This window comes from Sclerotinia sclerotiorum, genomic scaffold (assembly GCF_000146945.2).
Source record: "Sclerotinia sclerotiorum 1980 UF-70 scaffold_5 genomic scaffold, whole genome shotgun sequence".
Classification (NCBI taxonomy): domain Eukaryota; kingdom Fungi; phylum Ascomycota; class Leotiomycetes; order Helotiales; family Sclerotiniaceae; genus Sclerotinia; species Sclerotinia sclerotiorum.
This window is the reverse complement of record NW_001820831.1, coordinates 1,488,088-1,501,745: the sequence shown is the minus strand read 5'-3', so window position 1 is coordinate 1,501,745 and position 13,658 is coordinate 1,488,088. Positions and strand designations below refer to the sequence as shown.

The following is a 13,658-nucleotide window of genomic DNA, read 5'->3' as shown; positions in this document are numbered from 1 at the left end:
ATTCATTTGGGGCGCCGAGTAGATGGATTTGTTATTCCCCGGGATATGGGCAACCACGGCATCAGAGTGGAAAATTGATGATTTCTCATGTTAGGAGTACGATACTAGAGCTAGAGACTCATTAGGAAAACAGAACATGTTACTTGACTCGATGTTTCGCACTCATATCGTGCAAGGAGTATTGCCTAAGACTGAGGAATAAATGCTTATTCTCCTTTCGCCGGTTTCAACGCTAGTGGTCAGTAAGTGGTGCTTGATGAACATCTTTAACTTCCTATGAGCTGTTTCACCGATGTATGTCTTCTTGGGTAGAGTGCGTGTTTCTCAAGGAATTATTACCTCAAAACTGCTAGGTCTTGTATATAGTTTCGATCATATTGTCCATCGTGTTTTCTGAAATTTTGGATGTGCAGAACAAGGTCACCCTTTTGGCCTAGAAAAGAGTTTCCTGAGACGCATTCGCTCTTCCATACATTGAATGCATCTCCTACACCCTTCATACTGCCATCTGATTTTCCGTCTGTTTCCACTTTAGGGATTCAATCTCAACTTTAAAATCTTTCCCTACTCTCATCTATGTCGTGTTAGTAGTCTGCGATAATTTTAGGACTCCCATTTCCCTTTTCCGCCGAAGATATCGTAGCAATTCAAGTGTGCGTGAAGAGAAGGAAACTGCCAATTTGTAAGAAGAGTTCAATGACTTCATGAATGGAGTTGTCAAGGAGTGCAATGGGTCCGTCTCAGGGGATATGAGGATACTTGAAACACCAATGCACAGCCTCTTGCATGTGCAATAGCTAGATCATCAAGTCCAACAATATGTCGTACCTCAATCCTTCACATCAGTGATCTCCCAAAGGCTGTAACTACATTGGTAAGATGCTGACTGTTTGGCTCGCATAGAGAACTGGTTCCTCTGTTCCCACTCGATTTGTCACACTATATCTTACACCGAAGACACCCGATCCTCGAAACACCTGTAAAATTAATTTTGAGATATGCGGAAGATGTAGTATGCCATTATTTCCTGGACTGGCATGGGTATCTGTTTAATGTATTAGCGGAAAATAGTGAGTTTTCCATCTTGGTCAATCTCTTGTATCAAAAACAGCTACTGATGGTAGTGACCTGCGACTGTGTAGCAAATCTAGCAAATCAACTCAACAAGACAGTCAATAACAAAGAACTTTACTGCTGCATGGCGAGAGCCAGCAAGCCCTAGTCCTAGCCAGGTTGCAGTAGATTCATCTTTGATGTACAGCAATACAATCTCAAATTTCCATTCTCGGTCTCAATAGAAGCTCTATTAACGAACCATACCAAGAACCTCTTTATCGTAGCCCTAGCTTACCACCTTTCCGCAACAATAAAAAGTAGCTACACATACACTCAACTATACAAGCCTCAAATAGAGTCTTTTTGGTCTTATACTTTAAAGGCAAACTTCGCGACACAATCTCCAAGGTATTCTAGTGATCAATAGGCTATTCTTTATCATAACACACTTATGCAACTACTTCTTTGACTTTGAGCGGTCGACTCATCAAGCGCTTCCACACACTACTGCGGAATTCATACTCCGATTCATTCCTATAGAAACTCCCCATTGCACCCCAAGAATTCTCAAATACTACTCTATCAACTTTATTCCGGTCAACTTCCCAGGATCATATACATTTTTCTACTTGGCCCGTGGCATAACCAGGTCCTCCAATGAGATACCCTCATAGCGACTTCTCCTATTGCTTTCGCTACTTTCATACCATCCTTCTCTATTTCACAACAAGTTCCGTAGATTCTTAGTCACATCCCTGAGAGTGCAATACATTATCGATTTATTCCAGATTATGCACATGGAGCATGCTGCAAACTTACCCCACTCGTCTCTTCTTTGTTGGCTTTCCCTATCTTGTGAAAAATAGCGGTCGAGTCAAAGAAGTGAATATGCAAAAGTGAATATGGTGTTTGAAGTGTTTGAATCGTCAACTGTCTACCTAAGAAAAAGGCCTTGGCGGCATTTCCTTCTTTCCCCTTCTACCAGCCTCCTGCAACAACTCACAACTTCCCCTCAGTTTCAAAATTACCCTGTACAATCCTAGTACAGTGCCAAAAACTATCAGAATAGTACGGAAGCCGTTTGCGCAAGATAATTCTGAATTTTTGGTTGGATAGAAGTCGCAAAACGCCAAGCGAGATAATTCTTGTATTGAATATGCGGCATCAATAGCCTCAAAATATTCAATACAGCCCGCGCTAAGGAAATAAGAGCTTCCAATTCTGATAAGCCGGAGCTATTTTGTGCACAAAGGCACCCTCTTGCTCCCCGGAAATCTTGAAACGAAAATTTCCAAAATCACTTCGCACCAAGATACCCTCTCAACAGTCGTACGGCTACTACAACCATAAAACCATACAGCCAGAACATCTAGTACAACAGCTTACACATACTAAGAATTTTCAAATCTTTATCGAGCACTTCTTCATCCATAAAAGTGCGCTCTCTCTCTGAGAAATCCATCTTACATACAACCTTTCCACGAAACTTTGTTAATATCCTACACAAACAGCTGACTGAACAACATAATTATATCAAGTACTAATCGAAACTTCTTCGTGTTTCAGAAAAAAATATTTTATTAATTTACACTACAATTGTAGTATCGAAAATTCCTCTTATCACAATTGATTTTCGAGTTTTCTCATCTATCAATTATTACTTTACCCGCGATGACTTCCGTTCAGAATATCCAAACCCCATCCGCCAAGGGCGCATCTGTTAACAAGAAGTACGTTTCCACAGAGAAGTCTCCAGTCAACAATAAGCAAACCTCCAATTCCGTCAATACCAAATCTGTGAGTTTAATCTCTTTACTGATTTTACATCCAATGACACGCGGATATGTTCCCCTATTTCAAATCCCTACTTAAGCTTCTCATTCTGGCTTTCCTCGCTTATTGTAGCTTGATACACTAATTTGTACTCTGCAAACTATCCCGGGTAGGATATTGCTGACGTTAAGAATTTGCAGATTGCTAGTACAATGGCACCAATGGCAAAACCTCTTTCCTCGTTCAATAAGAAGAGAAGTTCAACTGCCAACAATGATGGTGAGGGAACAGGCAACGAGTCGTTGAATCTTATTAAGCGTACTAAAGTTGAGGGCGAGAAGAGGACCCTACCTTCCCGTAGACCACCTTACCATCGCCAATCAGCCAGTTCTCGAGGATTGACTAGGCCTGAAGAACATGTGTTTGATATCCCAGGAGGCGCCATCATGTTCGGCAAGACTACCAATAAAAAGGACGTTGAGGGATTTTCATCTGCCGTCACACCCTCCAAAAAGCTGACCCACGTCAAGATTCCTGCTCAAGTTTTCGAAAATAAGACTGCCAAGTTGTCATCCGAAGCTAAAGCTTCATCCAGTACTTCTTCTGCTTCAATCCTTGATGCTGAAGAAGACGATGAAGAAGAAATCCAATCTCCACCTTTAATTTCTCCAGCTCGTTTAACATCTCTCAACGAGACCATGCGCAAAATTTACAATGCCAAGTCAGATGATACTAACTCGCTTGTCCTATGCAAAGATATAGTGGAGATCATGAAGATCAAGGACTACAACTTTGCAGTGATGAGTAAAAGATTAGCCAAGTTGGAAAAAGATGCAGAGGCAAATCTGTCAGTAGCCGAAGACTCCAAGTCTGACTTTCTCGAAAATGCTAAGGACGATACCAGTCATGTGAAGGCAGAGCTTCAGAATAAGTTGGAAGAAAGCCATGAGGTCACTAATGAACGGAAGGTCAAGTTCGATGAGTTGGCCGTGTATTACAAGCGCTCTATTACTGTCCATGAGGATGCTTTGAAGGGAGCCTCTACGGCTAAAAAGGAGGTTGAGCAGTCAAGAATCGACGTCACCAATAGTGTCGCATACAAAGAGCTGCTAGAGAAGTTCAACGCTTCTCAAAAGAGAGCTGCCATTGCGGAGGAAAAGGTCCTTCGTGGAGACCCTGCGGACAATAGAAAGATAAGTCACCTACAACGCCAATTGAACGAACTTGAAGAAATTTACAAGAATAATGTTAAAGCGTACGAAGGCTTGGGGAGCAAGTATGACCAGAAGTGCCAGGCGCACAATGACAAATCCGAGGAACTTAAGAAGGAAATCCATAGTAGGAAGCAGAAAATAGAAAGCGAATTTCAAAGAGGCCGCAACATCATGGAGAATCACTACCTACAAGAAAACCAGCATCTGCGAACTGAGCTTAGGAATTATCAACTCGAAAACCAGCATTTGAAATCTGAGATTGGATACTACCGAGTTGAGCACCAGCATCTGAAGTCTGAACTTGCTCAAGGAAGGCAATGGGCCAACAGTATCGTCAAAAGCTGCCCATACCCTGTCGGCCGAGCTATTGAAGCTGGAAATGCTCGTGACCGCGCATTCGCAAAGAGTGAAGAGCTGGTGCAAGCTCGAAATGAGGCAGTGCGATCAAGTTTGGGCAAATTACAGGGAATAGAGCAAGAAAAAGCTAGGATCGTTGAAGAACACAACGAGTATCTTCGGGGGAGAGCACTAGCAGCTGGCTCTGAGGATAATAGCGTGCCTTACATCAAGTCGGAATCTGCCGAGAAGGCCCGTCATGATGGCATGTACAGTGCAACACCCCCCCATCGGAGACAGACAGCCAGAGCGCAGAGTCCGGTAAGCATATATACATAGCCCTTCTCATTTTACAATGATAACATGTTAATGGACAATTCGGCTGATGTCTAACAACAGGACCAAAAGTGGTATCAAAATGATGATGCCAACAATGTAAATTTTCCTTCGGTATCTAGTAGCTATTCGCGGGACTGGCGTTTATCATAGCATTTCAGTAGTCACATAGACGATGACTCTGACAACGATGGTGGATCATTCCCACCTGCGGTCCCAGCAGCTGGCTTGGCTAGTGCGAAATTACAGACTTGACAATCCAGAGGTCAGCTGCGGGAATACCAGCCAGTAAATATCAACTCCTCTCAAGGCATTCATCGCGTTTTTTCTTCCATTAAGACTCCCGGAGATTCCAGAAACATACTCAAGTGCCCACATAATCGTGGGAGCCGTGGTAACAATTGTGACCACTGTGGCGAGCAGATATTTTTTGAAGGCGATAAGGAATTTGCTTCTAAACAGGCTTCTATCACTCCACAGAAAGAAGATAGTTTCGACGATCTCCCAGACTATGCGTCAGATGAGCCTCTATCTCCTCCACCGGAGCAGCCAAACAGAGGCGCCCGTAGCTACACTGAGGTTGGGGTTCAACCTTATGCAGCTATTCCCGGTTCTCTCGTTGAGGACGACACGAATCCATCATCAGAAGAAGAATGTTCGCATCTCATCAGGTTTGCTGGTGCATGCGGCGTCTGCGGTGAGGCAATTAAAGATGCCAGCAAGGTGTCTCGTCAAGCTGCTCCGATCGCTAATAACAAGGTCGTTGGCACTTCGACTCGGAGAAAACAATCTCTAACCAAGAAATCCACCTGCCAGCATTTACGTCTGGACATATATGGTGTGTGCGAAGGTTGTTTAAAATGCCAGCATCTTGAGGTGAACGACGATAACGGAAATTGTAAATTCTGTTGGAAAAACATTAATCCTCCAGTTGCTGCTCCTGGCGTTGCAGCATCTCCAGATTCTTCTCCTTCTCCCCCACCTTCTAGACAGAGAAGAAATCGCCCTGAGGTGGATTCTGAGTCAAAGTCTGATTCAAAAGCTGGGTCTAGACCTACCAAAAAGGTCAAGACCATGATCAAGAATTCTCTTGACAGCATGTTTCCGACATTACCAGCTTCGCACCCAGCCAAAGCTAATCCTTTCTTGACATTTGCTGCCTCTTTATCCTCCTCCAGCTCCAAATCTTCAGCAGCTTCCTTCTTTAAGGCTGCTCATCCCGGCTGGAAGACCCCGGCCGTTCTTTCAAGTCCGGTTTCTCCGATACCAGCTGCGCCTACAGCCAAAGAGCTACTTTCTGCTGCTGCTACCCCTTTTAGCTTTATACAGCCAAACTACGGTCCCCCTTTTTTGGCTCCACCAAAAAAATGAAACTGAGGGTGGTGCCAAGTAGCGTCGCTAATGTGGAGGGTTTTACTAAGGAAAAGACCGCGGCTTAGGAAAAGCTCCCTGTAAGTGTCTTGTCAGGGTTTCTCACTTCATAAAATGCTAGGAGAAGAGCATTCTGTCGAATTACTAAATACCAGCGTACTGCAACCAAATTCTGGAGAAGCGAGTCGAAATCTTAGCCTGCGGAACTCTATCGCCCAACCAATCTCAGCCTGAAATCTTCACTCTTAATTTCGATCGACATCAAAACAATGATCCGAGAAGAATTCATTTCTTGCACCTGAGAGAGCCAGGAAGCCTTAAGTATTGGGACGCTCAAGGTGGATTCAGCTCTAAAGGATCCTATGCAAGAAATGTCTGTCTTGGATCTTGTACCATTGGATGCCACTAACTCTCTAGTTGGTACTGGTTTGGTTCCGCACCGAATCTTACTTACTTTGGCACACCTCTTTTCCGACTACTATCGCTCCCCGGTGTCTTCATCCCGAAAAGGATTGTCTCCCCGGCTCACTTTATTCCAATTCCATATTTCAGCGGCGAAGATTCACGCAGTTTCTAACCTGAAAATGTTCACCGGTCCGGAGTCTTAACAATACTACCCAATAGTGGCGCCTACTGTGAGTATATTTCTGTCACACAAAAACTCCACTACTTCTAAACGCCAACCTCAAAAAACAATGGAAAGACAAAAACACCAAAACAAAAAAAAAGATTCTCTTTTTCGATTTTCACCTCGATTTCAGCTGCACTCGGTTTTACCTCGTTCGTCCTGAAAAGGATCGACTTTTGGTTTTTTACCATGAGCAGCGGCGACTGCTGTGTGTTTTGCCACCACGAATTGGTGCGAGAATATCAAAAATAGGAAAAACAGTTGAAAAGAGAAAACCATCACAAAAAAACGAAAAAGCTCCTTCCTTTTCATTCTTCACTCCTGACCGTCCGTCTTTTTGGTTATCGGTCACTCAGTTCCGCACTTCTGGGAAATTTGGTCATCTTCTCAATAAAAGGACATACGAACACTTCCACAAGATGTCCTTCTCTACTTCAAACTCACAGTCTCTTCATGTTAAGCAGAGAGTTTCTCCGATATCTAAATCTTCGACATGGACACTCGTTTGCTAGCGGTGTCTGTGGAGAATATCAAACCCTCACCTCTAACCGTCTAACTTATCTTCTTGTCACAATCCTTCGGAAATCCATCGCCAGGGATATTTGTTGGACCATTACCACTTCTCGCTATCAAGACACCTCGAAATTCGCTACTAGCGACACCCATCGGGAACTTTTTACACATCTAACTCCATCTTCACATCACGATGTTTTCAGCATACAGGCTCGTTTGCCAGCGACGCCTATGCCGATTATTAACTAACACCCTTACTTACATCTAACTCTCACTCTCTGTGGAGCCAATTGGATTTTCGTCGCCAGCGATTTCCAACACGGTTACTACCACCTATCCCAGTTCCGTCTGGACATCAAATCCTTTAGATATTCCTTGTTAGCGGATTACTTTCGAAATTCGCATTACTTATCAGCTATGTCTATGATGGCCATTACCGCCATCCATTAACACCAATTCCCACGGACATCGTCTCGCCAGCGATGTCCTCGGGCATATTAACACCACTCTCAAATTCTCAATACCGGGACTTTCTCTATAGCTTCGCCTCGCCATCGATGTCTATCTGGACTGCCTCTCAGTATCTAATCGTTCTTGACATTCGCCCTCAACGATTTCAACCCCAAAAGTCTTACCGCCAGTGCTGGCATCGGCGTAAGAATCACCACCCACTGATATCGCAAAACCAAAAAAACATTGCCAAAAAGAAAAAGAAAATATCTCCGAAAAAAGCTCGTTCTTGCTTATTCGATTTGCGGCGGCGATCTAGTAAAGTACCCCCACACCCATTCGGCTTCGTCCTAGAAAGGATTGCTATTCGGTCTCGGCGGCTTTCACAAAAAAACGTTAACGCCATGATCAAATCCCTGATGTCGATAATAACTTCCACAGACTATAGAAAAATAATTCAAAAACATTCAAAAAGAGAAACCCCTCCAAAACAAAGTGGTAAGACCTTTCCCCTAGTATCAGAACCTTCTCCATTCTAACTTCCAACATAGGTCTCTGAAATCACCTGACTCTGTACCACCTCCTCCCATCACCCACAGACCTCCTTCATCTATTCCATCTAATCAATTCCCAACGACTCCTGTCCACACTGACAAGTAGTGACGACTGCAACGGACAGATTCTCGCTATCGATTTCCCATTTCCCATCTTCATTCATCAATATTCCTCTCTCGACATTTCCTCCCACATCTCCATCAACAACCACACCCAGATTTCATTCTTCCGAACTACCTCATAGCATTATTTCGACCCCACCTACTCATATCTGCAAGGTTCTATGCAGGAGCAGGTCTAGAAATAAATACAAGCACGGGGACATGAGCACGACAGGAGAATGAAATTGTGGTTGTTGATAGTTATCAAGGAGGATTTTAGAGAGGTGGAATGTTGGAATGGATGGGGTGCTGGAATGAATGGATGGATGGTGGAGTAGAAATACGGTATAGGGTCTTCTGGGGGTTTCTCTTGTCTTTTTGTGGAATCGAATGTTCAAGATAAGCGCAATATACCAAGCGCCACCGGAAGAGAAAATAATTGGGCTAGGAAAGCAGGAAAAAGGAAAAGGAAATAGGGGAGTGAAATGATACACAGCGGTACAGCCAAGTACCATTACTAATTCCATTTTAGGGACGTCCCCCAAGATGCGTCTGATTTTGTTTCCTTTGTTCGGATGCGTTGAAGTTTTGCATTGTGTTTTGTCTCCCTTGTTCAAGCTATTGAGATCAGCGGATGGGGATGGAGGTATTCATGGTGGATTTGATCAATGAATAGGATATGATGGAAGGAGAATCTTCAATGGCGCGAAGAGTTAATTTCTGGGGTGGAGGAAGAGGATTAGATGTAAGGGGTGGTGTATTCTGATGGTGGAGGATTCTAGTGATGGATAAATAGTATTCAAAAAGCAGCCTGTTGCCAATGAAAACAAGAGAGTTAGTCGAGAGGTTCTAGAGCACAGAATGCAAGATAGACATTCCAAACCCATAGAGACTCAGGAAACCCTAGGATTCGCCAACCTAAGGTGGAATCAACTCTAATGGGAAGGAAGTCTTTTTATTTTAGGGTTTGGGGGTTTAGGTATGAGAGGTACAGTATGACACATACGCCATTAGTCTGATGGGTTTTCCGGACATATTTATTAGAATTGAAGATTTTGAAAAATAATTGCGTCTTGATTTCAATGTGAATTTGTGTGTGAATTTTTGGGTGAATAAGCATAGATATGTGATTGTGATGCTGTATATATATACATGTATATAAATAATAAAAAGTCACATAAAAGCCGAGGTATCTGAGGACTGAGACATGAGGTAGCTTATGAAATTCTCAACGTACCTACCCCATGACCTGATTTGAGAAGGTGAATTAAAATATGCCTAGTCTTCTCATTGCTTATCAATATCTGCTCGCTGCAAAGTTGTCCCGAGTGGATGAGGCAGCGAAGAGTCTGAATTTAAATAAAATGCATGAAAAGTGGCAGAAATAAGTATTTCATTATTCATTAAAGCATTACCGTTACCCATTAACCATTAACCATTAACCATTAACCATTAAACTGTTTCATTCAACCCATTCACATCTTCCTTGCGTAAAAAGTGCATAGGAAGGCAACGGGATTTGTCCTCTCGATCTCTCCTCATCATCATATATCTGTTACAGCCCCTACTTCATGCCAATTTCCTCCCAATAATCAATACTCTCTTCAGGTTCCGTTGCTCTCTCTTTTTAATCCAACATCCCGGGCGGGCTCTTTTCCTCATAATATCACATAAAAATGGCTATCCACACCCATTTTAGCGAGCGTGTCCCGATTTCCTTCTCCGAAGCTCTGTTACAGACAGAAGTTTTCCCCATGAGAATTCTTGTATCAGAAGCATGATCAAGATCGTAGTTCCCGTTACTTCCATATTTTTTACAAGTCATCGTGGCTCGATTGATTATCTCTCGATTATTCATCGTTCGAAATGAGTGTCGTGGTCATTCTTTCATAGAGTCTCATCCAAATTGCACTTGCATCCAGTACTGAAGGCATAATGTAAGCGAGTTACTTTATCAAGTTCGAATTTCAATGGGCCAGGGATTCGAGTGGCCAAATCCTTTCAGACTTGCATGCTTATTTTGATGTTCAGTAAAAGCCGAGACAGGCTTTGGTGATCTTCGTGAATTCCATCTTGGCTGGCTCGAGATCGGTCTTCTATAATTGATTCCATGGCAGTCCTCATATATGGTATACAAAGCCTGTATCCATTGATCAAGTGCTGTTTCAGCAGCATATGTCACGTGCAAATCACGCGGATCTGATAGTAACTCTTTCCTGATCGATTCGTACGCCTCGATCATAAGTAAGATCTCTAAGCTTGAGACTTTATTTTCTTGTCCTACCGCATGATTTTGGTGAAGTGCGGTTGTCAATTTGCTTGTCAGAAGATCAGAGCAAATCTGGAGACTAATGTCTTGATCCACTTGATCCAATTGTGAGGTCTTTTCTGACGGTTCGTATGCTGGAGATGACACATCCTTGAATCGAAAAGTATCATCCTTTTCGTCCTCTTTATATATCGAGCCGCGTGGTGAACTTCCTCTATCAGATCCGACAAGAGTTTCGGAATCCGAGGCTATAGATGGTGATTTAGCGTAGCTTTTGCAAAGGTCCCGAAGACTCTCTTGAGATTTGATTTTCCTTAGAGTTCTTTTGGCCGGGTTGAGAGGTAAGTGGAGATCTAAATAAGAAGATATACGTCGTTGCGGTAATACTGTCTGATATTCGCTGGCAAGACGTTCCGAAGGGTCGTGTTCCATAGCTTTTCTTTCTAATTGGCCAATGAAGAAAACAGGGGTTTTAGCTCTCCTTGGTAAGCTCTCCATATTCTCGGTGGGATAGATTTCGTCTGAGGAATAGATACTAATTGAATAATTTGATGGTATTCGATGAATTCGATTATTATTAACGTTGATATTATTTGGAAATCGATGAGGATATTGTCGAGGTTGTACAATTGTTCGTGATTGCGTTGGTGAAGAGTCTTGTTTGTGTTCCCTCTCTTTCAGATCCAAGTCTCGACCCACACAAGCATTCGCTACGTCATTGTTACCATCATCCATTGCTTCATTTTCCTCTTGCACCAAAGACAAACAGGATTGTACTCTGAAGTCTGTTGGAACTTCGCCGTGTATAGGATAAAAGAGAAGTTGATCCTTGAGTAGATCATTGAATTGAGCTTGTTTTTGAGGGCGATTCGATTTTTTGAATTCTCTTGGCCTCGAAACCTTTGAGGTATTATTGAGGCCAAAAAAGCATCGAATAAACGACATCATAATGAAGGGGTCGTTGGTCTTTCTCGCTTCTCATTCGCACAACCACCAGAGCGTAGATTTTTGAAGCAAGAGCAAATCTCAACACAGCCCTTTCTTCCAGAGTGGAGACTTTGAATCGATAATTAATGTGTTAATTGTTGTTTTCTGACCTTAGAGTTGGGGACGAGATCGACAGGATATACCTTTAGATGATATCACCTTCGATCTGATAGTGTGAGACTGTAATGAAAATTGAAAAGGCTGGCTATGGCGCAACCATTTCATCGGAGAACCTGGGGATTCGTAGACGTTGTGCTTTTTCATTACAGCAGCATTCCCATAAACCTACTTGCAAGAAGAAGTTTTAGACTTCTTAGAACTGTATGTGATTTGCCACATCATCAACTTGGCTGCCACGATATTATTTGATTGCATTTAGTGGCTGATGATGATCTTTTTTGTGGTCTGCTTGTTCACCGATTGTGTATGCTTACGGGTCAAACATCCTCATGAATCGCGTGCAAGTTCGTCGGGCGTGTCTTTTGCATGATAGGCGGCACAGGTTCACTCTTCCGGTAGAATTCATTGATATGGCTTTTCGATGAAGAAAGGAGGACAGTTCAAGTATATTTGAGGCTGGGAAATGGTGAAAGACGGCGGCCGGGGATATGCATCTCTTATCAAACTTAGTAACCTTAACCTTATCAAACGTGACACGACTTGAACGCTCAATTACCGATGATTATCCTCACCATATCCCCAAACGACAATGAATATAGAAGTTATTCTGCATTATTAACTTCTTATGATATACTGAAATCAAAATTCTTCCTCTTTAGCAAGATTCAAGTCAAGATTACCATCGATGACTTCCCGCCTTGAATCCGACACGACACGAGCGCGTGGATGATTCAGATTTCTACATCAGGAAAACTGCAACACTCCCAATCACGATGAATATTCTCCAGTTTCAAAGAACTTTGCTTATGGCATCTACTTTCAGCAATGGGCGTTGGAGTAAGCTATCTGCTAACACAAAAGATGGATCGAGGATTGATGGGACGAAAAGAGTAAACTCATTCACAAACTTCCAAAGCCACCACAAACTGCTCGATGCCGAGTATCAAGTAATCTAATAGCCATTCGCTGAGTACAACATTAAAGGAAAAGGCCAAGTTAGATGGAAGGTAAGATTAAGAAAGGTTTGCATCCTGCTGTTTTTTTATTATTGACGCCCTCGAGACTTTATGGAACCTATGTCAAACACACATTTATCGATAATGCTCGAGTAGTCGAAGAAGAGGGCAAGAACCGTCATTATTCGCAAATCGCAACACGGTGATCTCTATTCCTGTCTTCCAAATCTTTCTATATTGACCTTCCGAGTATTGTCGCATGAGCAAGACTTTTATACCACTAGTAAGAAAGAGATTATTTTCCATCACCCACCGACAAGGCTGAAGGAGACAAAGTCGGGTTTCATAATTATGTGAGCATCGAATGCGGGCTCTTTCAGCTCCCAGTCTTGGCCATTTCTTGGGTCATGTTTCCTGCGAGCTCTAGTTATTGTCATGAGGGAAAATGATTGCTATGGTCGTGAAGGACGATTAAGAACTCACTAACCTGTGCCAATTATTTTTCACATACTCTCATTTGTAATCTGCGACTCCGCCAACATGTTTTCGAGCCTTCAAAGACTCATTCCGAAATTATAGGGCTGAGATGCCTAAGCTATTTGGCGACCGCGGTCGTTACCCCTTCATCTTCCATATTTTAAGGACGTTTTTTAGTTAGTATTGATCTTCGTATATGTTTGGTTCTAAGTGGGTTAAATGCTATTAATTATGTACGGTCGTACAGTAGTAAAAGAGTACATATTCCGTACATTAGGAAGCAGCAGCATCTTGGCAGAGATTTCTCAGATCTTACCATCAGGTTACGAACCCCGAGCCCTATTCCTATCCTTTATCCTGCAAATCTCATCCATTATTCAAATATTTCCAATTTAACTTGTTCTACTTCATCTACATAGGCATAAATAGATTCTCATTGGTTTTCTCTTGAGGACATTGCTATGCGATCAGATGGCGCGCTTCTTCTCGAATATAATAATTGGCCCGTTATCGCTT

The 13,658-nt window shown here is 42.7% G+C and overlaps 5 protein-coding genes across 5 annotated transcripts; 1 reads left to right on the top strand and 4 right to left on the bottom strand.

The window, feature by feature from the left end:
• Positions 1 to 226: 226 nt before the first annotated feature.
• On the bottom strand, positions 227 to 2,425 carry SS1G_04547 (predicted protein; the record flags this gene model as incomplete). Its single annotated transcript, XM_001594689.1, has 6 exons — positions 227 to 232; positions 503 to 574; positions 951 to 977; positions 1,518 to 1,635; positions 1,876 to 1,904; positions 2,390 to 2,425. 6 exons carry the CDS (start codon positions 2,423 to 2,425, stop codon positions 227 to 229), a joined length of 288 nt encoding a protein of 95 aa, XP_001594739.1.
• Positions 2,426 to 2,727: 302 nt separating this feature from the next.
• Positions 2,728 to 6,086, top strand: SS1G_04546 (predicted protein; the record flags this gene model as incomplete). The annotated part of the gene is made up of 4 exons (XM_001594688.1): positions 2,728 to 2,853; positions 3,030 to 4,700; positions 4,779 to 4,814; positions 4,986 to 6,086. The coding sequence occupies 4 exons, from the start codon at positions 2,728 to 2,730 to the stop codon at positions 6,084 to 6,086; spliced, it is 2,934 nt and encodes a 977-aa protein (XP_001594738.1).
• A 1,180-nt stretch (positions 6,087 to 7,266) lies between these two features.
• Positions 7,267 to 7,380, bottom strand: SS1G_04545 (predicted protein; the record flags this gene model as incomplete). Its single annotated transcript, XM_001594687.1, has 1 exon — positions 7,267 to 7,380. One exon carries the CDS (start codon positions 7,378 to 7,380, stop codon positions 7,267 to 7,269), a length of 114 nt encoding a protein of 37 aa, XP_001594737.1.
• A 2,907-nt stretch (positions 7,381 to 10,287) lies between these two features.
• SS1G_04544 (predicted protein) lies at positions 10,288 to 11,547 on the bottom strand (the record flags this gene model as incomplete). Its single annotated transcript, XM_001594686.1, has 2 exons — positions 10,288 to 10,850; positions 10,974 to 11,547. The coding sequence occupies 2 exons, from the start codon at positions 11,545 to 11,547 to the stop codon at positions 10,288 to 10,290; spliced, it is 1,137 nt and encodes a 378-aa protein (XP_001594736.1).
• Positions 11,548 to 12,970: 1,423 nt separating this feature from the next.
• On the bottom strand, positions 12,971 to 13,102 carry SS1G_04543 (predicted protein; the record flags this gene model as incomplete). The annotated part of the gene is made up of 1 exon (XM_001594685.1): positions 12,971 to 13,102. One exon carries the CDS (start codon positions 13,100 to 13,102, stop codon positions 12,971 to 12,973), a length of 132 nt encoding a protein of 43 aa, XP_001594735.1.
• Positions 13,103 to 13,658: the final 556 nt, after the last annotated feature.